The following is a 22,282-nucleotide window of genomic DNA, read 5'->3' as shown; positions in this document are numbered from 1 at the left end:
GTACAAGGAAGGTTCTTTCAGCTCAGCTTGTCTTCTCTACGATGACCATAAAGGGGCTGTAACGAGTGTGTTCAACTATAATCAAGTGCATTCAGCGATAAACATTCAAAGAAAAGCAAGTCTATATCTATATCTATACATGCAAATAAACAAATCACGCATGCAACGAGACCTTCGACCTCTTCGGCCGTGACCCAGACACCACCCTCTTATACCCCAGCCTGATCCTGCTCCAGACCATCCCCAACGATGCATAGCGGCCCCGGCCTTTGGAAGAAGTCACCGAACCTGGCTTCCCGGCCTGGACCTCTTCACCCCTAGACCCCTCTAGAATAGCCATAGGCGAGATATGCCCATCCATGAGAGAAGACAGATACAGCGCGTCCAGGAGATCACCTCCGCGCTGCGAGAACGACGGGCTCGTGTGACCGGTGCTGTCGACGCCCCGTCTCCCTTGCAGGACCTGTTCCCATTCTGGCATCTGCTTCAGCTCGAGATATGTCATTGTTTCCGTCTCCGTCTCTTGCTCTGCCTCTGCCTCTTGCTCGGGGTCTATAGACTCGATCTTGGGAGAAGACGCCCCCTTCCTGTCGCCGCGAGAGCCCAGTGGTCTCGCTAGGACGTCCGAGACAAGAAGACCCGGAGAGTCAAGAACAGCCTGCAGTGTATCGCGCAGGGTGTTGAGATACTCGGACGCCGCGTCTTCGGCGACCCGCGCGGGTAGGTACGCCATCCGCAGCTCGACATCGCCGGTATCGCGCATGACGGCAGTGACGCCTAGGTCCACAGTCCAGGTCGCATCGTCTGCCGCGAACTGGGAAAGCGTGTAGTTTGTACCGCGCATCGTGAATGCGTCTTTGCCCCCGGCATTTTCGGAGAGACAGTTAATCGCAGACGTGAACCGCGTCGAGGTCGGCCAGGCCGTACACTCATGCAGGATCTCTCGGAACCCGAGCTGTGCGTGTTCGAGGCTTTCGGCCTGCTGCGTTTGCAGGTGCAGGAGGGCTTCCTGCATCGAGGTTGCCGGCGAAAGCTTGACGCGGACGGGGAGGATAGTCACGCAGCACCCTGCGGCGTCCATGAGCGAGTCGTCGACGGTTCCGCGTGTGGAGACCGTGTCTGCGAAGATGATGTCTTGATGGTCGGACAGCCGGCTCAGGGTCATGGCCCAGGCGGTCTTGATGAGGATTGGGTTTGTGATATTGTTGACGGAGGATTTGTTGAGGTGGACACGAGCCGGACGGAGCTGGGCCACTGTCGACGGGTAATGGCCGATGGTATCGGTTTGTGTTGAGGTTTGGCTGCGCAAGGGCGTCATGCTCGACTGGTCCAGCAGTGTGCGCCAGTAGTCGTACGTCTGCGTGGTGATCTTCTCCCGCTGGTTGTAGAGGAACGAGGCGAAGCTGGGTCGTGGTTTTAAGGCCGCCCCCTCGTACAGAGCGCGGAGATGTTGCCAAACGTTTTGCATAGACACGGCGTCGTACTCTGCATGTGTGAGACGGAGGACGACTCGATGGCGGCTGCTGGCAGGGTCCTCGATGATGGCCATCGCCGTGAAAGGGTGCCCGAGTTGCGGGGGCTGGAACATCTGCTTGCTGATGAGATTGCTGGTCACCTCTTCCACGGTCGCATCGGTGGCCTGGAGGATCTTGATCTCTGGCTCATGGATCTGTAGCACCGCCTGTAGCAGCACGCCCTGGCTGAGGACGTACGCGGTGCGCAGCGGCGGGACGGCCTCGATCAGTTGCAGGCAGCTCTTGCGCAGCACCTCAACATCGCATGCCCCATCACCATCGAGGATGAAATGAGCAAAGTTGGCCGTCCCCGGCGTGGCCAGGGCTTGCGCCACCGTCAAGGCTTGGAAATCTGTTGTCGGCAGGATGTCGACGACATCCTGCGCTTTGCGCCCTGGCATGCGGGAGACAATCAATTGGACATCCTCCGCCGGAATCAAAGAGAAGGGCGAAGGCGCAGACGCTTCCTCATCTTCCGCCAGTGTAATGCTGCTCGCTGCGACGCGATCCGCGACGACCTGCGCCAGCTCAAACAGACACGGGGACTTGAACAGATCGGCGACGGTCAGCTTGAGCTTCTGCGCACGCGCGAGGGCAATAATGCGCATGGCCACCAGGGAATCGCCGCCAATGTGGAAGAAGTTGTCGTGGGCGCCGACCTGCTCTTCGGGCAGATCCAGTGCTTTCGCCCAGATGGCTTGCAGCTGGCGCTCCATTGCCGTCGAGGGTGCAATCTTTGGTCCCTCGCCCAGGCGATACCGCCGGAGCTCTGCGGTGGGAAGACTTTTCAATAATGTTTGCAGGAGGCGTCGATCGAGCTTCCCTGATAGATTCCGGCTCATCTCGTGCATGGGGACGAAGACACTGGGTGCCATGTAGATAGGGAGGACCTGGGACAAGGCGCCGTAGAGCTTGGTGAACGCGAGGCGCAGTGCCTCTGTCGGAGCGAGTAAACCCTTGAACGGACTCTGCGGGCCCAGACGATGAGGACTGTCGGTACCAAATTCCACCGCCGCAACGAGGGTGACCGGGTTGTCGTCGACGATGAAGACAGCCACGGTGCTGGCTTCAGGCAGGTGCTGCGTGATCTGGTACTCGATCTCGCTGATCTCCACGCGCTGGCCGCGGATCTTGACCTGGGAGTCGCAGCGGCCCAGATGGACCAGCGTGCCGTCTTCGTTCTGCTGCACCAGGTCTCCGGTGCGGTAGACGCGGCGCCCAGTCAGCCCCAGTCTCTGCGTGAAGGGCGGGTCGACGAGGAACGACGCATCCGTCTTGACGGGGTCGTTGAGGTAGCCGCGGGCCAGGAAGGGGCCTTCGATGTACAGCTCCCCGGGGGCGCCGATTGCAGCGAGGAGATGGGGATTGTCGGGCTGCACAACCCACAGCCGCGTGGCGAGGGGGTGTCCGATATTGCTGGCCTCGGAGGCAGCCCTGTACGGTCGGGTGCAGGTGCTCATTGAGCCTTCGGTCGGTCCGTACGCGTTGTAGACCTCGGCGTGACCCAGCCAGGGCTGGACGACGTCGGCGCGGACGGGCTCACCGGTCAAGATGAGCTTCTGCATCAGCGGGAGTTGGGCAGGGGAGAGCTGCTGGGCCACGGTGGATGTCAGCATGGCCGTGTTGACCTTCATCTCCACCATGACCTCCTCCAGTCGGTCCATCCTGTCGCTCTCTGAGGGGATGCAGACGCATCCGCCAAAGCTGGTCGTGGCGAACGTGTCGGTGATCACATTGTCGAACGTGTACGAGGCAAACTGCAGGAATCGTGTCTCTTGGCTGAGTCCAAGCCAGCGGCCTTGCTCGTCAAGACTGGTTGCCATAGTCCCATGCTCGATAATAACACCCTTGGGGGTTCCAGTGCTGCCCGAGGTGAAGATGGCCCACGAGGCGTTGTCTGGCGTGACCCCAGTGGCCGGTGCTTGAGTGTACGATGGGATGTCCGTCAGTAGACCTTCACCAACAGGAATGAGTTTGGCGAGTTGATCCAATCGATCCATCTGCTGCTCGTCGACTAGAATCAACGCTGCCTGCGACGTCTCCACGATGGTTCGGATACGCCCCAGGGGCTGGGACACTCCAAGGGGCATGATCGCGCCCCCAGCCTGCATGATAGCCAGCATCGCCACAGCACCCCATTTCGACTTGTCCATGCAGACACCAACGAGCGTCTCGGGGCCAACTCCCAGAGTAACCAGATGGTGCGCGAGGCTGGCAGCGAGATCGTGGAACTCGCGGTACGTGAGCTGGCCGTCCCAGGCGTGGATGGCAACTGCACGAGGCGTCCGGAGCACCTGTTCCTGCACCAGCTCGTGGATGCACTTGTCGAGGCGCGGTGGAACGGTCGAGTTCCACGCGCGAACCTGGGACTCGTCTTTCTCGCTGACGGCCAGGAGATCAGCCACTGGCGATGCTGTGGCGGCCGGATCGCCCAGACGCTGGATCATGGAGGCAAAGTAGTCGATCACGCGCGTGAGCTGTTCCGGGGCGATAATGGTGCTGTCGTAGTGGATGTCCAGCGTGACATCTTGCGCCCCGAGCTTGCATTCGAGCGTTACGCCGTGGCTGTTGAACGGCGTGATGGGCATAGGCACTGTGTCGAGGCCGGGAAAGTCAAGGCCCGACTCCATCGCGCTCTGGTCCGCTGGTTGAATGACCATCAAGCTGCCGGCGTCCAGGGTGGACGCGAGATCGGGCACAAGGGCTTTAATAGCTTGGAGGCCTGTGTGCTCGTAGGGGATCATGTCAATTGCCTGGCGCTGCACGGCCTGCAGGTAGTCGGCCACGGATTGGGTTGCGTCAACATGAACTCGCACCGGCACCGTGGTGATTGTCGGCGCTGGGATGTCTGCAATCCCCGGCACTGGTGCGCTGCGGCCAGAAACCGTTGCTGCAAAGACGACATCTTTGTGCCCTGCGTACTGCGCCATGACGAGCGCCCACGCAGCCCGGAGGATCGTCGACGGGGTTGCTACGGTCTGAGATGCTAACGGCACATTACGTAGCAGGTTATGCCGGGGCATGGGCTGGTAATCCAGTGCAGGCCGACGTGGCCAACTGGCCATGGCATCGCCCTGGAGTTGCTCGCGCCAGTAGCGAGCACTTGCTTCCGAGCTCAAGCGCCGTTGCTGCAGATAGCGGATGAATCGAGAGTACGGCACATTTTGAGCTGCAATGGCGCGGTTCTGGTAGATGTCGCCCAGGCGTTTGCTAAGGGCTCCAAGGGTCCATCCGTCATAGAGCGCATGGTGCGCGGTCCAGATGAAATAGCACTTGCCGCACGGTTCCCGCACAAGACCGTATCGGACGAGGGGCTCGCCTAGCGACATTCCGCGTGCAGTGTCTCTGCTTATATACTCGTCCAGATCTGTGCCGAGCTCCCAGTGGATGGCATCGTCCACGACAACCTGCAGGGCTTGGGAGGCTGAATCTGGCGCCATTACAATGCGAGTGCGTAGGATCGCGGCTCCAGCAGCGAGTTCTTGCCATGCCTGCTGGAAGGACGCGCGGTCTACACTGCTGCTCAGGGTGTATACCTGCCGGCTCACGTACGCCGCCGGCTGTCTGGCCGTGATGGCTATCAGACCCGCCTGCAGGGGGGTACACGGGTAGACGTCTTGAATGAGAGCTCGGTCAACTGCGCATTGTACGGCAATGGTATCCAGATGCTCTTCGATTTGATCGGCGGCGAGGGTGTTCTGCTCGGCCCACAGTTGATACGGTGCCGGGTCTTGTTCCTGCTCGACCGTGCTGTCTTCGCGTTCAGACAGTACCAATGCGAGGTCCGCCACAGTTGGATGCGTGAATATATCCTCCACGGACACTCGGACTTCTGTCGTCTGGCCAGCCGCGGCAACAATCCTCATTGCGGTCAACGAGTCCCCGCCCAGCTGGAGGAAGTTGTCGTGGACGCCGACCGCGTCCTTGGAGAGCCCAAAGACCTCGGCCCACAGAGCGTGCACTCGCTGCTCCATGGCTGTCCTGGGCGCGGTCTTGACGCTATGTTCCGTGGCCCCAAGATATCGCTGCAGGTCTTCCAGAGAGTGGTGCGTGATCAGTTCTCGAATCGCACGGCGATCCAGCTTGTTCGATGCATTCAGCGGCATGCGGTCCACTGGTAGGTACGCTGCCGGGACCATGTAAGCCGGCAGATCATGGAGGAGCGAGGTGCGGAGGTCGCGGAATGTGGCCTGGAGAGAAGCAGTGACTGGCAAGGGCTCCGGCTCTGTGGCGTTCAGCTCACGAGTTGCTGCGGTGTGGCTCATATCCATGATGGCAATGAGCGTGATGTGCTGGTCCTTGTCTCCGTGCTGCAGCGGCTCAACGGCGACTGTTCGAGCGGAGGGCAGATGTCGTTGGATCTGGTATTCGACCTCCCCGACCTCGACGCGCTGTCCGCGGATCTTGACCTGCAGATCCCGGCGTCCCATGTGCGTGAGGGTCCCATTGTCGTTCTGCCGCACGAGATCGCCAGTCCGGTACAGCCGGCGCTGGCGTCCGGAAAGCCCTAGCTGTGTCATGAACTCGGGGTCAACGACGAATGCCGCGCTGGTCTTGTCCGCATCATTGAGGTATCCCCGTGCTTGGACGGGACCTTCAATCAGGAGTTCACCCGTTGCCCCAATTGGGCGCAGAGAGTGGTAGTTGTCCGGGTCCACGACCCAGAAGCAGGCGGCGAGTGGTCGGCCGATATTGGGGGCAAGCGCAGGATCCGTGATTGGGTCGCTGCAGGAGGAATGGATGGAACATTCAGACGGGCCATATGCGTTGAGCACGGTGGCATGCGGTTGCCATAGCTTCACGACAGCTGGAGTCACTGGCTCGCCGACTAGAATGAGGGTCTGCAGGCAGGGCAACTCCTCAGGCGCGAGGAGAGACGCGACGGTTGATGTCAATGTGGCACAGTTGACATTCATGGACGCCATCGACTGGGCCAGCCGGTTGACGCGGTCGTGTTCGGATGGGATGCAGACGCAGCCCCCTTTGTAGAGCGTGGTGAACATGTCCTGGATGTTGACGTCGAATGTATGTGCCGCGAACTGCAAGGCCCGCGTGTGCGTCCCAAGCCCAAATACAGATCCATGGGCCTCGATACTTGTAGCTAGAGCACGATGCTGGAGCAGGACTCCTTTGGGAGTCCCAGTACTGCCCGAGGTATAAATCACCCACGCAGTATCATCCGGCGTAACTCCTGTCTTTGGCCTGCCCGAAACCCGAAGCCCTTGAATGTGCGCGTCGACCGTGATCAAGCGGTACCCAAGACCGCACAGCCTCTCTCGCTGCTTATCGTCCACAAGAATGGCTCGCAGCCCCGTATCCCGAGCCATGCCTTCAATCCGAGAGACGGGATGGTTGACCCCTAACGGGACCACCGTGCCACCGGCACAAAGCACAGCCAGCATAGCAACCACCGCCCATTTGGACTTGTCCATACAAACACCCACCATCTGCGACGGGCCGATCTGCAGTTCTGTGACGAGGTAGGAGGCAAGCGAAGCAGCAAGCCCAGTGACCTCCGCATACGTCCAGTCCCCGTCCCATGCACAGATGGCCGGAGCGTGGGGCTGCAATGCCGCACGCTCAAAGACCATCTCATGGATGCAGCGGTCGAGGGCGGGCGGGACGCTGGTATTCCGGCGCAAGATGATCTCCTTGTGTGCAGGACTGAGCTGGAGCTGGATCTCCGACAACGCGGACTCGGCCAGACCAGGATGGAAAAGCTGCTCTGCGACGTGGGCAAAATGCTCCGCGACTCTGGTGGCAGCGGTGGTCGAGATGACCTTCTCGTCATACTGGATATCGACCTCGACTGCGTGCGATCCTCCTGTAGTCACCGGGGTGCACTCGATCTGCAGGCCGAAGCTGCCAAAGTCCTCGAAGGACGCGGGCTGCGCCTCCAAGCCCGGCAGCGCGATCGTGCTGCTTTCAGCCTCGGCGGCCAGCTGGATGACCAGGAGATTGCGGAGCTTCAAAGCGTCATGGTTGGCCTCTGGGATGCAGGCTTTGATTGTCTGGAGGCCGGTCTGTTCGTACGGGATCATGTCGGTCATCTGGTTCTGAACAGCCTGCAGGAACTGCGTGACGGTCAGGCTGCTGTCCACAGACACCCTGACTGGGACGGTGGTGAGGGTCGGCCCTGCGATCTCGTTGATCTGGGCCACTGCAGCATTGCGTCCTGACACGGTGGCGGCAAAGGCAACGTCGCTCGAGCCGGCGTACTGCGACATCACAAGCGCCCAGGCGCCCCTGAGTGTGGTGGATTCCAGAATGCCCGAGGAGCGTCCGGGGATCGTGATGGTCTTCTGGATCCGACCGTGTGGCCGGGGCTGGTAGTCGTTCTGCGGTAGGGGCGGCCAGTCTGCCACAACGTCTCCGGCCAACTGGTCCTGCCAGAAGGCCCTGGCGGCGTCGGTGTCGGTGTTGGTGAGGTACCGGATGAATCGAGAGAATGGGACGGTGGGTGTGTAGTCGGCGGATGAATATATTTGTGCAAGGGACGTGCTGATGGCGCGGATCGTCCAGGCATCGTAGATACTGTGGTGGGCTGTCCAGATAAAGTAGCAGCTGTCTGATGTCGGCTCAGCGATGATCGCGTATCGCACCAGGGGCTCATTGAGTCTCATCCCCTCGTCGTGGTCTTGAGCCACATAGGAGGCGAGGTCTGTGCCGCATCTCCACTTAATCGAGTCGCGGACAACGACCTGGATCGCATGGCCATCCTGTCCGATCGAGAGGCGGGTGCGTAGGATCGGGGTGGTCTTGACCAGCGTCTCCCAGGACGCCTTGAATCGATCGAGGTCCAGGGCAGCAGACAGTGTGTAAACCTGGCGACTGATATAGGCCGCTGACTGGCGTGCGGTGACGGCAATGAACCCTTCCTGCAATGGGGTGGCAGGGTATATATCCTCGATCTGCTCCGCTGCAACACCACATCTTGCAGCAACAGTTGGGAGATCCTTGTCGACAGCACTCCACAGCGAGAATGGCTCTGGGTCAGTTTCGAGGGGACCTGCAACGGCGCCTCCGGTCAAGAAGTTGGCCAAATCAGACAGGCAAGGATGCGACAGGATATCGCCGACGGTCAACTGCAGCTGTTCCTGCTGCTGCACGATCGCCGCAAGACGCATGGCCGCTACAGAGTCTCCGCCCAGCTGGAAGAAGTTGTCGTGGGCCCCAATCCGGCCGATCTCGTCCATTCCCAAGGTCTGAGCCCACAGGGCTTGCAGCGTGCGTTCCATGGTCGTGGAAGGCGCGGTCTTCTCTCCATCGTGCTGCAGGTATTGGCGAATGGCCTCGTAGGACATCTGGTCCAGCAGTCCTCGGAGGGCTCTGCGGTCCAACTTCCCGGACAGGTTTCGAGGCAGCTGCGTGACAGGCACATAGAGCGACGGGACCATATGGCTGGGGAGGACTTGCGACAACGCGACCTGGAGCTTTGTGAAGGTCTGTCGCAGTGCCGGGGTAGGGGGTAGGAATTCCTCGTTCGATGCCGGGGGCTGGCTGCGATATTGACTGTTCTCGGCAAAGTCGACCACAGCAACAAGGACCGGAAGCCCGTGGGCACCCTGCTTGAACAACTCAACAGCCACTGCCCTGGTCTCAGCCAGATGCAGGCCAATCTGGTGTTCGATTTCGCCAACCTCCACCCGCTGCCCTCGGATCTTCACCTGCGTGGTGTTGCGCCGGGCGACATAGACAAACGACCCGTCATCGTTCTGGCGCACAATGTCCCCGCTGCGGTAGAGTCGCGTGCTGAGCGGGATGTCGAATCGCCGCATAAAGTCCAGATCCGTGAGGAAGGCCGTGATCGTTTTGGCCTCGTCGTTCAGATACCCACGCGCAAGCTGGGGCCCTTCAATGAGCAACTCTCCAGGAGCCCCAACTGGACACAACGAGCCGGGATGGTCAGGATTGACAACCCAAAGTCGTGTCCCAATCGGCTGGCCGATGTTGTGCAGCTCTGCCACATCCTTCCTCGGGCCTGCGGCGGATGAGAAGATCGTGCACTCCGAGGGGCCGTAGCAGTTGAAGAGATCGACCTTGCTTTTCCAGGTATCCGTCACCTCAACGGTCGCTGGTTCTCCGCCCAGCACGAGTGTTCGCAGGCTGGGAACCTCGTCTGGCGTGAGAAGGCCCGCGACGGTGTACGTTGTTGCCAGGGCATTCACCTCCGTCTCTCGCATGAACGCCGTGAGCCTGCGCGTGTCGAGACGGTCTTCTTCTGACGGCACGCAGCAGAGGCCGCCCCAGGACAGAGTGGTGAAGTAGTCCTCGATCGTCCCGTCAAACGTATGCGCCGAGTACTGCAGCTTCCTGGTGTAAGGGCCGAACTGGTAGCGGGTGCCGTGGGCGCGGATGCTGGAGCTCAAGGCTCGATGCTCGAGGACTGCACCTTTAGGGAGGCCCGTTGTTCCGGAAGTGTAGATCACCCACGCTGCATGGTCTGGGGTGACTGGCTTTGCTAGCTGGCCGGTCGGAAGATGTAAAGAAGAAGAACCGTCCTGCTCCAGACTATCGTCCACCACGAGCAACTGCTGTCGGAGGAGACCATCACCGAGGCGCTGGCGGTGCTTTGCATCAACAAGAACCAGATCAGACTTGTTGTCGTTGAGGATCGTCTCGATGCGTCGGATCGGATGGCTGACGCCTAGGGGGACAACCACGCCGCCGGCCTTGAGGATTGCCAGAAAGGCCACGGCTGCCCACCGCGACTTGTCCATGCACACCGCAACCATGCGCTCTGGGCCGGTACCAAGGGCGACAAGTTGAGCGGCCAGGAGCTGAGCCAGATGCGCCAACTCCGTGTAGGTGAACTGTCCGTCCCATGCGCACACCGCGAGCTTGGTTGGGTGTGCCATAGCCTGCTCCTCAACCATCTCATGCACACAACGCTCGACAGGCTCAGGAGGCGCGGCATTCCAGGTCGCAATCTGCTGCTGGTCATGAGGACTGAGGAGGTTGAGCTGCTGCAATGGCAGATCCCTGCATCTCGGGTCGCGAAGCCGGCGCACAATATACGCAAACTGGTCGAGAACGCGCTGCATGTAGGCCGCAGTCACGATCTGGTCATCAAAGCGCGCCTGGACCCGAATCGTCGTTCCCAGCACACACTCGATGTTCACGCCGTAGCTGTCGAAGTCCTCGACCGCGCTCGGGACGGCCTCGATGCCGGGGAAGTCAAGGACTGTGTCGCTTTCCTCGGCGGGTTGGATGACCAGCAGGTTGCGCAGCTGGAGGTTGGGATGGTTGCGCATGGCCAGTAAGCCCGTCTGCTCGTGGTCGATCATCTGCTGCGACTGCGTCTGCACGCCCTGCAGGAAGCTCGCCACGGTCATGCGGGCTTGGGGGTCAAGATGCAGCCGGACGGGGACGGTGGCGATGGTTGGGCCGATGATCTCCGTCACGCCTGGCACGGGCGCTGCGCGACCGGAGATGTTGGCTGCATAGACGACGTCGTTGTGGCCGGAGAACTGCGCCATCGCCAGCCCCCATGCTGCACGAAGGATATTGGCCATCGCAATCCCGCTCCCATCGGTATCATGGTTGGGGATATTCACATGCAGAGACGACCGGGGCCGTGGCTCGTAGCCCACATGCGGCAGACGCGGCCAGTCTGCTTCGACGTCGTCGCCCTGAAGCTGCTGCTTCCAGAACTCAAGGCTGCCAGCCCGGTCGATGTCCTCCAGGTAGCGGATGAAGCGGGTGTAGGGAACAGGTCGCGGCACATGGTCCTCGCGGTTGTAGAGGGCGATGAGCTCCTGGCACAGCAGACGGACCGTCCAGCCATCGTACATGCTGTGGTGGGCCGTCCATACGAACAACCGTTCGCCCGATGGCTGTGTCACGATGGCGTACCGTGCCAGCGGCTGCCCTAACCCCATGCCACGCTCCTTGTCCTGCTGGATATACTCCTCCAACGACCCAGCGTGGGATACCCACTCAATCGGCCCCTTCACAACAACCTGCCAGCTTCCCTGCGCGCCAATCACGATCCGCGTGCGGAGGATGGGAGTGACGGTCGCCAGGGCCTCCCATGCTGCCTTGAAGCGGGCAAGATCGATAGCCTGGGAGAGGACGTAGCTCTGCCGACTGACGTAGGCTGCTTGTTGGCGCGAAGTGTTGGCCAGAAGGGCTTCCTGGAGAGGTGTGCAGGGGTAGACATCCTGCACCTGCTCGACCGCAACGCCGCACTGCTCTGCCACTGTGGCAAGCCGGGCATGGAGTCCAGACGCGGGATCTGATGCGTCCGTGAACAGTGCGAATGGCTCGGGGTCTGGCTCAACACTCTGTATATCTTCCTGCTCGAGACCTCCCCGCACGCGCTCTTCAAGAACCTCGGCAAGCTCTGACAGTCGAGAGTGCTGGAAGATGTCGGTAACGACCAGCTTGAGGTGCTTACTGGTGCGAGCCGCAGTCGCAACCATCCGCATTGCTGTGACAGAGTCCCCTCCCAGGCGGAAGAAGTCGTCCTGAGGGCTCACGTTGTCCACGGGGATCTTGAGCATCCGCGCCCAGAGGTCCTGGAGCAGTTGTTCCATCTCGGATGCTGGTTGGAGTGTCTTTGGCACGGTCTCCTGCTCGGCGGTCCATCGGCCCAGACTGTTTGGAGGGAGCGACAGCAGGAGCTCGTGCACTGCGCGGCGATCCACCTTGCCAGAGACATTCGTGGGGATGCCCGGAACTGGGACAAACAAGGTCGGCGCCATATAATCAGGCAAGACGCGAAGCAGCGCCTGGCGCAGGCTGGCAAACTCGGAGCACAAGGCTGGCGAGGGCGCGATGGTCCCGGCCGGCTCTGCCTGCAATGTTTCCGCTTCACGCAGCGCAATGACGGCAACAAGGCCGGTTTCTTCGAGCAAATGCACGACGGCCGTCTGCGCACTTGGCATATGCTTCACAATCTGGTGCTCGATCTCGCCGATCTCGACGCGCTGGCCGCGGATCTTCACCTGCGTGTCTCGTCGACTGAGATAGGTAAACGACCCGTCAACGTTCTGGCGGACTAGATCGCCTGTCCGATAGATGCGGCAGCCAGACGGCGCAGTCAGAAACGCGGGCGGCGGAACAAACGACGCGGCTGTTTTCTCTGCGTTGTTGAGGTATCCCCGCGCGATCAGGGGTCCCTCGATCAGAAGCTCTCCGGGCGCACCGATCGGGCTGAGCTGGTGGTAGTTGTGAGGCTGCGTGACCCAATGCCGGGTTGCCATGGGGGTGCCAATGTTGTCTGCTTCGTCGGGGCGCGAGATTGGGCCGTTGCATGTGCACACGGAGCCCTCGGAGGGACCATACGTGTTGTAGAGCGCCACGCCGGGCACGCTCTTCCAGAGAGCCACGACGTCGGGCTTTAGCGCTTCGCCGGTGAGCGCGAGGGTCGTAAGCGTTGGGACCTCCGCTGGAGATAGGAGCCGCGCCACGGTCGGGGTTAGACTGGCGAAGTTGACGGCCATGGCTTGGATGCTGCCTGCTATGTTGTTCATGCGGTCGCTCTCGGATGGGAGGCACACGCAGCCGCCGTAGATCAGGGTTGCTGAGATATCGGAGATGCTGACGTCGAACGTAAAGGGCGAGAACTGCAGAGCGCGCGTCTTGTTGGAAATATGCATCCGGGCAGCTTGGGTCCTCATGCTTGTGCATAGCCCGCCGTGTTCCAAGATCATGCCCTTGGGTGCACCGGTACTCCCTGATGTGTAGTTGATCCACGCTACATTGTCCGGTGAAACGTCTGGCAAAGGAGCGCTCTGGGGCAGTTTCTCAAGGCTTTGAGCATTCACGATCACTCGGGGAATGTTGCTGGAAAGATCCGCCAGTCGATGGTGCTGCTGCTCATCCACAAGAATAACAACGGCCGCACTGTCCTCGACCATGACCTCGATGCGCGAAAGAGGGTGTGAGATGCCCAGCGGCACAACGGCACCTCCTGCCTGCAGAGTCGCGAATATGGCCACCACCGCCCACCGCGACTTATCCAGGCACAGGCCCACGTTCTTCTCAGGGCCGACCCCAAGGCGAACAAGCTGATGTGCCAGGCGAGAGGCATAGCTGTCCAGTTCTCCGTAGCTCAGGTCGCCATCCCACGCACACACAGCCGGCGCGTTCGGTTGAGCCAGGACCTGCTTCCCCACGAGGTGATGGATACATGCGTCCCAGCGGGAGACATCAACCGCGGCATTGCGCTCGACGAGACGGGCTCGATGTCCAGGACTCACCAGGTCCATGTCGCCCAATGTGCGCCCCTCGAGCTGCGGATCACACAGCCGCTGGACGACGTGTGTGAAGTGCGACAGGATATGTTCCGCCTGCGCCGTTGGGAGGACGGCCTCGTCGAAGCGGAAGGCCACGCGCAGATCCGTGGTGCTCACGGTGCAGTCGACCGTCAGGCCATGGCTGTCGAAGGCCACCGCCGTGGTTGGCGAGAGCGGCTTGACGCCTGGGAACGGAGCATCGGCGGTCTCTCCTTCGCCTGCTGTTTGCACGACCAGTACGTTCCGGAGGTTGAGCGCCGGGCTGAGATGCGGAGGGATGATGGCCCTGATCGTGCGGAGGCCGGTGTGCTCGTAGGGGATCATATCCGCGGCCTGCTTTTGGATGGTGGCCAGGAAGCTGCTGGTTTTGTCCGTCCAGTCGATGTGAGTCCGCACAGGGACAGTGGTGATTGTTGGGGCGACGATGTTGCCGACTTGCCAGACGGGAGCATTGCGGCCAGAGACAGTTGCTGCGAAGACGACATCGTCGTGTCCTGCGTATTGTGCCATTGTAATTGCCCACGCGGCGCGGACCACGTTTGCAGGCGTAATCACCTGGGTAGGGCCGCTGGCAGGGAGCGGCACGACGTTGATGATTTCGCGTCCCGGCTGCGGTTGGTAGTCGACGGATGGAAGAGGCGGCCAGTTGCTCATCACCTCGCCCTGCAGCTCGTTGGACCAGTAGGTCGCACTCTCAGCGTGGACCTCTGCATTGTCCTGTTCGGCGAGGAAGCGGATGAATCGTGGAAAGGAGGCAGGGGCGTGCAGCGTCTGGCCGGTGTGGTAGAGATCGGCCAGATGTTGATAGAGTAAACGGGTGCTCCAGCCATCGTAAAGACTGTGATGGGCTGTCCATACCAGGGACTTCTTGTCGACGAGTCCCATACGTACCAAAGGCGTTCCCAGTCCCATGCCCTGCTCCTGGTCCTGGTCGAGGTAGCCCTCCAAGCTGTCGGACGTTCGCCATTCAATCTCCTCATCAACAACCACTTGCACTAACATCGAGGCGTTGCCAGGGCTCATGGAAATGCGGGTTCGCAGGGTTGGGACTGCCTGGGTGAGTTTGCGCCAGGCACGCTGCAGCCTGTCCACGTCGATGCTGCCGTCGAGCTCGAATACCTGGCGGTTGATGTACGCGGCGGACTGGCGGGAGGTGATGGCCATCATTGCTTCTTGCAGCGGAGTACACGGATACACATCCTGGATACTAGTCACTGGAACACCGCAGTCCTGAGCAATTTGCTGAAGGTGTTCCTCTCGATGCCGCAAGTCTTGACGGGCGTCCCACAGCGAAAAGGGTTCTGGATCATGATCCGCCATACTCCTCTCCTCGGTTGAAAGCCGTGAACTAAGAAGGTCAGCCAAGTCAGCCAGACGCGGACTCTGGAAGATATCTGCCACAGTCAGCTTCAACGCCCGAGCCGACTCCGTCGCCACCATCCGCATCGCAACAACCGAGTCGCCCCCGATCTGGAAGAAGTTATCGTGAACGCTCACTTGGGCGACTGGAACCTGCAACACATCCGCCCACAGCGCCTGCAGTTGACTCTCTGTCGGTGTAGAGGGGGCGGCAGTCTCAGTCGCAGACACAGCCAGGTACACCCGCTGCTCATCAGAGGGGACCTCCTCCAGCAGAGCCCGCACCGCTCGCCGGTCGAGCTTCCCTGACGCGTTGAGCGGCATATCCACGATGGGCAGGAATGCACTGGGCACCATATAGGCCGGCAGGACCTGGAACAGCGATCCCCGCAGGCGCTGTAGTCCGGTCGTCAAAGCAGGTGAAGGGAGGAGAACGCCCAGCTCAGAGGCCGGGCCACAGCGCAGCTCGCTATCCAGAGCGAAATCCAGTGCCGCCGTGAGACCGACCTTGCCCGCGTCCTCGAGGAGCTCGACGGCCGCCGACCGCACGTCCGGGAGCTGCTGCGTGATCTGGTACTCGATCTCGCCGACCTCGACGCGCTGTCCGCGGATCTTGATCTGCGTATCGCGTCGGCCGAGGTGCGTGAGGGATCCGTCCTCGTCGAGTCGGACGAGGTCGCCGGTCCGATACATGCGGCCGTTAGTCGAGCTGCACGGGGTCCCAAGCGCGGTGAGGAATGCCGGGTTGGCGATGAACGCGCTCTGGGTCTTCAGGGTGTCGTTGAGGTACTCCCTTGCCAGAATCGGTCCCTCAATGAGCAGTTCGCCCGGCACGCCGATCGGACAGAGCCGGTTGTAGTCCCGCACCTCGGCCACCCAGACACGCGAGCCCATTCCGGTGCCGATGATGGCGGCCTGCTTGGGGTCGGTCAGGGGCGTGCTGCAGGTGGAGTGGATGGAGCACTCGGAGGGCCCGTAGGCGTTGAGCACGGTGGCGTGGCCGAGCCAGCGCTGGACGACGTCGGGCTTGACGGGTTCGCCGACGAGGGCGAGCTGTTGCATGGCGGGGACATCGGCGGGATCGATCAGCCGGGCTACGGTCGAGGTGAGGGTCGCAAAGGTGACGCTGAGCTTGCGGACGGCTGTGCTGAGATCGCTCATGCGTTCGTGCTCGCTGGGGACGCAGACGACGCCGCCGAATGCGAGTGTCGTGAAGTAGTCTTGGATGCAGGCGTCGAAGGTATGCGCGGCGAACTGGAGCATGCGTGTGTGAGCGCCCATCTTGAACCGTGTCCCGTGGGCGCGGATACTGCTGCACAGGGCTCGGTGCTGCAGAACAACGCCCTTTGGCTTGCCTGTGCTTCCGGACGTGTAGATGACCCAGGCGGCGTTGTCTGGTGTGGCCAGTGATGGCTCAGGCTCAATCGGTTGAGGGGTTGGAGTATCAAACAAACTCTTCTCCACCACCACCAGCTGCACATTGGGGATGGTCGACAGGCGGTCCCGTTGTTGTTCGTCCACCAGTATGATTTCGATGTTCGTGTCTTCCACAATGCCCTCGATTCGGGTTCGGGGGTGGTTGACACCCAGCGGGACGACGACACCTCCTGCCTGCAGGATGGCCAGCATCGCCACGCCGGCCAGCTTGGATTTGTCCATGCAAACGCCAACCATGCGCTCTGCGCCGACATTCATGCCTCGAAGATACTGGCTTAGATGTGTCGCCTGCGTGTTGAGCTCGGCATACGTCAAATCACCATCCCAGGCACAGATGGCCACGGAGTCTGGATGTGCTGTGACTTGCTCCTGGACCAGGTGGTGTATACACTGTTCAACGCGTTCAGGCGCAGTCTGATTCCACCGCACAATTGTTGCAGAGTCATCCGCGCTCAGGAGGGAAAGGTCTCCCAGCGGAACCGCATCATTCCGTCTGCTGCATAGCTGCTGTACAACATGATCAAAGCACATGAGGATCCTCTTCACCCGCGGACTCGCAATCACATTCTCATCATAGCGCATTTCCACCGTCACCGCGTCGGCCCCAAGCGCGCATTGAACCGTAAGCCCGTACGTATCGAATCCCTGCAGCGTGACAGGCAAGGGCGTCAACCCAGGGAAGCTCTCCTCGGCATCAGGCAACGGCTGAACCAGGAACAGGTTCCTGAGCTCCAACGCTGCATGGCAGGACTCCGGGACGAGTTTCCGGATCAGCTGCAGCCCCGTCTGTTCGAACGGAATCATATCCGCCGCCTGCTTCTGGACTGCGTCCAGGAACTGGCGGACGGGCTGCTGGGCATCGAGATGCACAGCCACAGGCACGGTTGTAATGGTCGGCCCAACCATGTCTGAGATTCCGCGGACAGGTGCGTTTCTGCCGGAAACTGTCGCGCCAAACACCACGCTGTTGCTCTGCCCGCCGGCGTATGTGGCCATGGCCAGTGCCCATGCCGCGCGTAGGACGTGCGGGAGCTCGGATAGGCCACGCGGGGAGACATCCGCATTAGGGAGTGCAATTTCGTGTGTTTCCCGGTGCATAGGCTTCGGCTGGTAATCTGCTCGGGGAAGTGGTGGCCAGTCGACGACTGCCTCGCCTTCCAGCTGGGCGGACCAGTAGCTCGCCGAAGACGCGGGGTCTTGGTGCAAGAGATGCCGAATGAATCGCGAGTACGGCACAGGGGACGGGATGCGGTTGTGGGTATAGATCTCCGCCAGGCGCTCGAATATCAAAGCTGCACTCCACCCGTCGTACACACTGTGGTGGCCGGTGAAGACGAAGAACCGCTCTTCCTTCTGCTGCACCAGGGCTAAGCGCACCAGCGGCTGGCCCAGTGCCATTCCCTCTGCCTCATCGTAGGCCAGATATTTGTCCAGGTCTGTGCTGTGCTTCCAAGCCAGTTCTTGCCCGACAACAATCTGAACCAATGCCCCGGTCTGGGAGCCAGATCCGGAGGCCTGGTCGACCGCGAGGCGCGTGCGGAGGATCGGGGTGTGGTGGACGAGCGTTTTCCATGCTTCTTGGAAGCGCGTGGTATCGATCGAGGCCGCGAGCTTGAAGACCTGCCGGCCGACATAGGCTGTGGGCTGATGCGTGGTGAGAGCCATGAGGCCCTCCTGCATCGCCGTGCAAGGGAATACGTCTTCAACTTTGTCCGCAGCGACACCGCACAGTGCGGCCAAGTTGGCGACCCGCTGCGCCTGTTCATTCTTGATATCCCAAAGGGCAAAGGGCGCTGGGTCCTCTTGGACGGTTTCGTCAGTGCGTCCCTCGAGCACACGGGCGAGATCTGACAATCGCGCATGCTGGAAGACATCCGCCACGCTCAGATGCAGTTCCTGAGCAGCCGGCGTCGAAACCATGCGCATCGCGGCGATCGAATCGCCTCCAAGGAGCACGAAGCTGTCTTCCCTGCCGATGCTCGCAGGATTGACCTTGAGCGTTTCGGCCCAGAGCGCATGCAACTTGTGCTCGATCGCGCTGGAGGGCGCGCTTTTGGGCCCGGCATTCAGCGCATACTCCTGCAGCTCGGCAGCAGTGAGAGCTTGTAGTTTGGCGCGTAGGCCTCGTCGATCTAGTTTCCCCGAGGCATTGATGGGCATCTGGTCGGTGGGCATGTACAGGGTCGGCACCATGTACTGCGGCAGGGCCTGCAGGAGCTCCTCGCGCAGGGCTTCCAAGGCTGGTCTCTCGCCTGCAAAGTCAATGACGGCCATCAAACTGAGCTGGCTTCCTTGCCCGACCAGCTCGACCGCTACCGTCTTGACACCCGGTAGGCGCTGCGTGATCTGATGCTCGACCTCGCCAACATCAACCCGCTGCCCGCGGATCTTAACCTGCTGGCCTCCGCATCGGCCCAGATACAGCAGCGAGCCGTCCGCATTCTGCCGGACCAGATCGCCCGTCCGATACATCCGGCGCCCAGCGAGGTCGAGGCCAAGTTGTTCCGAGAACCTAGGGCTAATGAAGCTCTCGTTCGTGGTGATTTCGTCGTTCAGATAGCCGCGCGCAAGCAGCGGGCCCTCGATCAGCAGCTCCCCCGGTGTCCCGATCGGACATAAGGCGTGGTGGTTGTCTGCCTGCACCACCCAAAAGAGCGATTCCATAGGCGCGCCGATATTGCGCGCTTCGTCGTGGTGGAAGAGCTGCCGACTGTTCGAGGCTGTGATGGAGCATTCGGTCGGCCCGTACGAGTTGAACACCCGTGCGTGCTGAGCCCAGGCAGCGAGGACAGAGGGCTTCAGGGGCTCGCCGCTGAGGAGTAGTGTGGTTAATGATGGGACCTGCGACGGCGACAGCATCTCCGTGACTGTCGAGGTGAGCTCCGCGTAGTTGACCCCCAACCGGGCAGCCGCTTCCCCGAGGCCATTCAGCCGCTGCTCCTCCGAAGGCACACACACGCAGCCGCCGGCCTGGAGCGTGCTGAAGGTATCCATCACGCTGACGTCAAACGTGTATGCCGCGAATTGCAGCGTCCGCGTATCCTCCGTGATCCCTATAGCCTTTGCATGCGCCGTGAGACTCGTGCAGAGCGATCGATGCTCCAATACAACGCCTTTCGGCGTGCCCGTACTGCCCGACGTATAAATCACCCAGGCCATATTGCCCGGTGTCACTGCGCTGTGGATATCCTGCGCCGGTGCAGGCGGGAGACTTTCCACGGCGCTCGAGTCCACGATGACCAACGGCCGGTTCAGCCCCGCCAGCCGGGCTGCCTGCGATGCGTCGGCAAGAATGACTTTCGCTTGCGCATCCTCGATAATTCCCTGCAGCCGCTGGAGTGGATGGCTTCCTGAGAGTGGAAGCACCGCTCCGCCAGCGTAGAGAATCGCCAGCATCGCCACCACCGCCCACCGCGACTTATCCATGCACAGCCCGATCGTCTGTTCGGGTCCGACCCCATAGCTGGTCGTCAGGTGCTGCGCCAGACGCAGACTCTGGCTGGCTAGTTCCGCGTATGTGAACTGGCCGTCCCACGCGTCCACTGCTATCGCCGTCGGTCGGGAGCGCACTTGCTCCTGCACCAGATCATGGATGCATTGATGTACGGGAGACGGAACGTCGCTGTTCCACCTCTTAATCTGCTCTGCGTCTTGAGGCGGGAGGGTCAGGATCCCGCTGATTGAGGTCTGGCCATCAGAGCTGCACATCTTCCGCACGAGCGTCGAGTATTGATCCATGACATTTTCAAGGGCAGCGGTTGGTATGACCTCCTCATCATAGTTCACCTGCATGTCAATGGACTCACGCCCGAGCGTACACTCCACGTTCAGCGCGTAGCTGTCGAAATCCTCCATCGGGATATCAATTGGCGCGAGCCCAGGAAAGGCCTCGTAGACGTCGCGCTCCCCGGCCGGCTGGATGACCAGCAGGTTGCGGAAGTCCAGGGATGACGCGGATTCAGGGAGAAGGGTCCGGATCTGCTGGAGACCCGTGTGTTCGTAGTCTATCATCCCGGTGGCTTGCGTTTGAATCCGATCCAGGAACTCGGACACCGTTACTGTCTGGTCCACGCGGATCCGTACTGGGACTGTCGTGATCAGGGGAGCCGTGATATCTGCGACTTTTGGAACAGGGGCGTTTCGGCCGGAGAGCGTCACGCCGAATATCACATCGCTGTACCCGCTGTACTGCGCCATCACTAGGGCCCATGCTCCGCGGAGCACGGCCGACATCATCACCAGCCCCGAGGATCCATCAGGGAGCGGGATCTTGGCCTGGTACTGCGCACGCGGTCTGGGTTGGTACGTTGCGCTGGGGAGAGCCGGCCACTCCGCCATGACATCCTCGCCGTGGAGCTGGTCTCGCCAGTAGTGCGCAGCGCGGTCGGGACTCTGCTGTTGCAGGTAGCGCACAAATCGAGTGTAAGGGACGGGCGGGGATAGCTGCTCGGAGTTGTAGAGTGCAGCCAACTGCCGGTAGAGCTGGAGGGCGCTCCACCCGTCGTAGATGCTGTGGTGCACCGTCCACACAAACGCAGGTCCGTCCTGGATCAAGCCGCACCGGTTCAAGGGCTGGCCGAGGGTGATGTTCTCCTGACGGTCGTGCTCCAGGTATTCATTTAGTGTTTTTGCCTCGCGCCAGACAACCGTGTCGCGCGTCACCACTTGCAGCGATCGTCCGCTGGACGGGTCGATGATGATTCGTGTGCGCAGAATGGCCGTTCTCGCCGCGAGGGCTTCCCACGCTGCTCGGAACCGGGCAATGTCGACGGTCGGGGGCAGGGTGAAGCCGCGACGGTCGACGTACGCGGCCGGGGTTCGGGAGGTGATGGCCATCAGGCCTTCCTGTAATGGTGTGGAGGGATATACATTCTCGATATCGTCGGGCGTCAGGTTGCAGAGCGTGGCCACTTGCTGTAACAACGTCTGTTTCTCCTCTGTTGTCGCGGCGTGGTATTCAGGCCATAGAGTAAAGGGCGCTGCATCGGCTTCTTCGGGCTCGAGTTCGCGGTCGATTGATTCGGAAGGCTGTAGATATTGGACGTGTTCGAAGAGCTCTGTTAAGCTGGCGCACCGGATCACGTCTGCTGTCATGACTCTCATTCCTCGCTCCTCGCATCGCGCAATGAGCCGGATGGTCGCGATCGAGTCGCCGCCCAGTGCGACCCACGAGCGAGTCTCGTCCAGGTCGTCTGTTTCGATCTTCAATGCCTCGGCGCATATTTCTGTGAATATGCGTTTTCGGTCCATCTCGTTTGTTGTGTTGTCCATCTTCTGTAGGTGTTGGTTGTCGTTGTGTTGTTGAAGTAGTGTACAGTCTATAAGAAAGATTGGTGGGTTGTTGATCGTAGTGTACAGTCTATAGGAAAAGAGAGAAGGTTCGAATCTTCAGGCACAAGATTAGTATGGTATGTGAGAACCTAGCGTTGACTGGACACTGCCCAGGTATACTTCTCTCTCCAGCTGAGCCAGCTGAGTTAGGGCTGTTAGTCAGCTCCCCCTGGACGCTGTAGCCTCTCACCGAATCCTGCTGCTGAGTAACAACTGGGAGAACCATCAACTGGCAGTCATTCATCCAGTGGATTGCGCATAGATATGCTGTCTCTGTGGCAGTGTCACCGCTGGAGAGTGAGAGGGCTGAGCAATGTTTTAGAAGCTGTCAGTCCACACATGTGCCAGGCCCATCGCTGAGCAATCCAGGCATGTCTTCTTATTCTCTCGTCATCCATT

The 22,282-nt window shown here is 60.8% G+C and overlaps 1 protein-coding gene across 1 annotated transcript; it reads right to left on the bottom strand.

Annotated features, from left to right (window-relative positions):
• Positions 1-154: 154 nt before the first annotated feature.
• DSM5745_04100 (Non-ribosomal peptide synthetase) lies at positions 155-21,823 on the bottom strand (the record flags this gene model as incomplete). Its single annotated transcript, XM_026746116.1, has 3 exons — positions 155-2,948; positions 2,997-11,859; positions 11,914-21,823. 3 exons carry the CDS (start codon positions 21,821-21,823, stop codon positions 155-157), a joined length of 21,567 nt encoding a protein of 7,188 aa, XP_026605112.1.
• Positions 21,824-22,282: the final 459 nt, after the last annotated feature.

This window comes from Aspergillus mulundensis, assembly GCF_003369625.1.
Source record: "Aspergillus mulundensis strain DSM 5745 chromosome Unknown scaffold_3, whole genome shotgun sequence".
Taxonomy (NCBI): Eukaryota; Fungi; Ascomycota; class Eurotiomycetes; order Eurotiales; family Aspergillaceae; genus Aspergillus; species Aspergillus mulundensis.
This window is presented reverse-complemented; position numbering and strand designations above follow the sequence as displayed.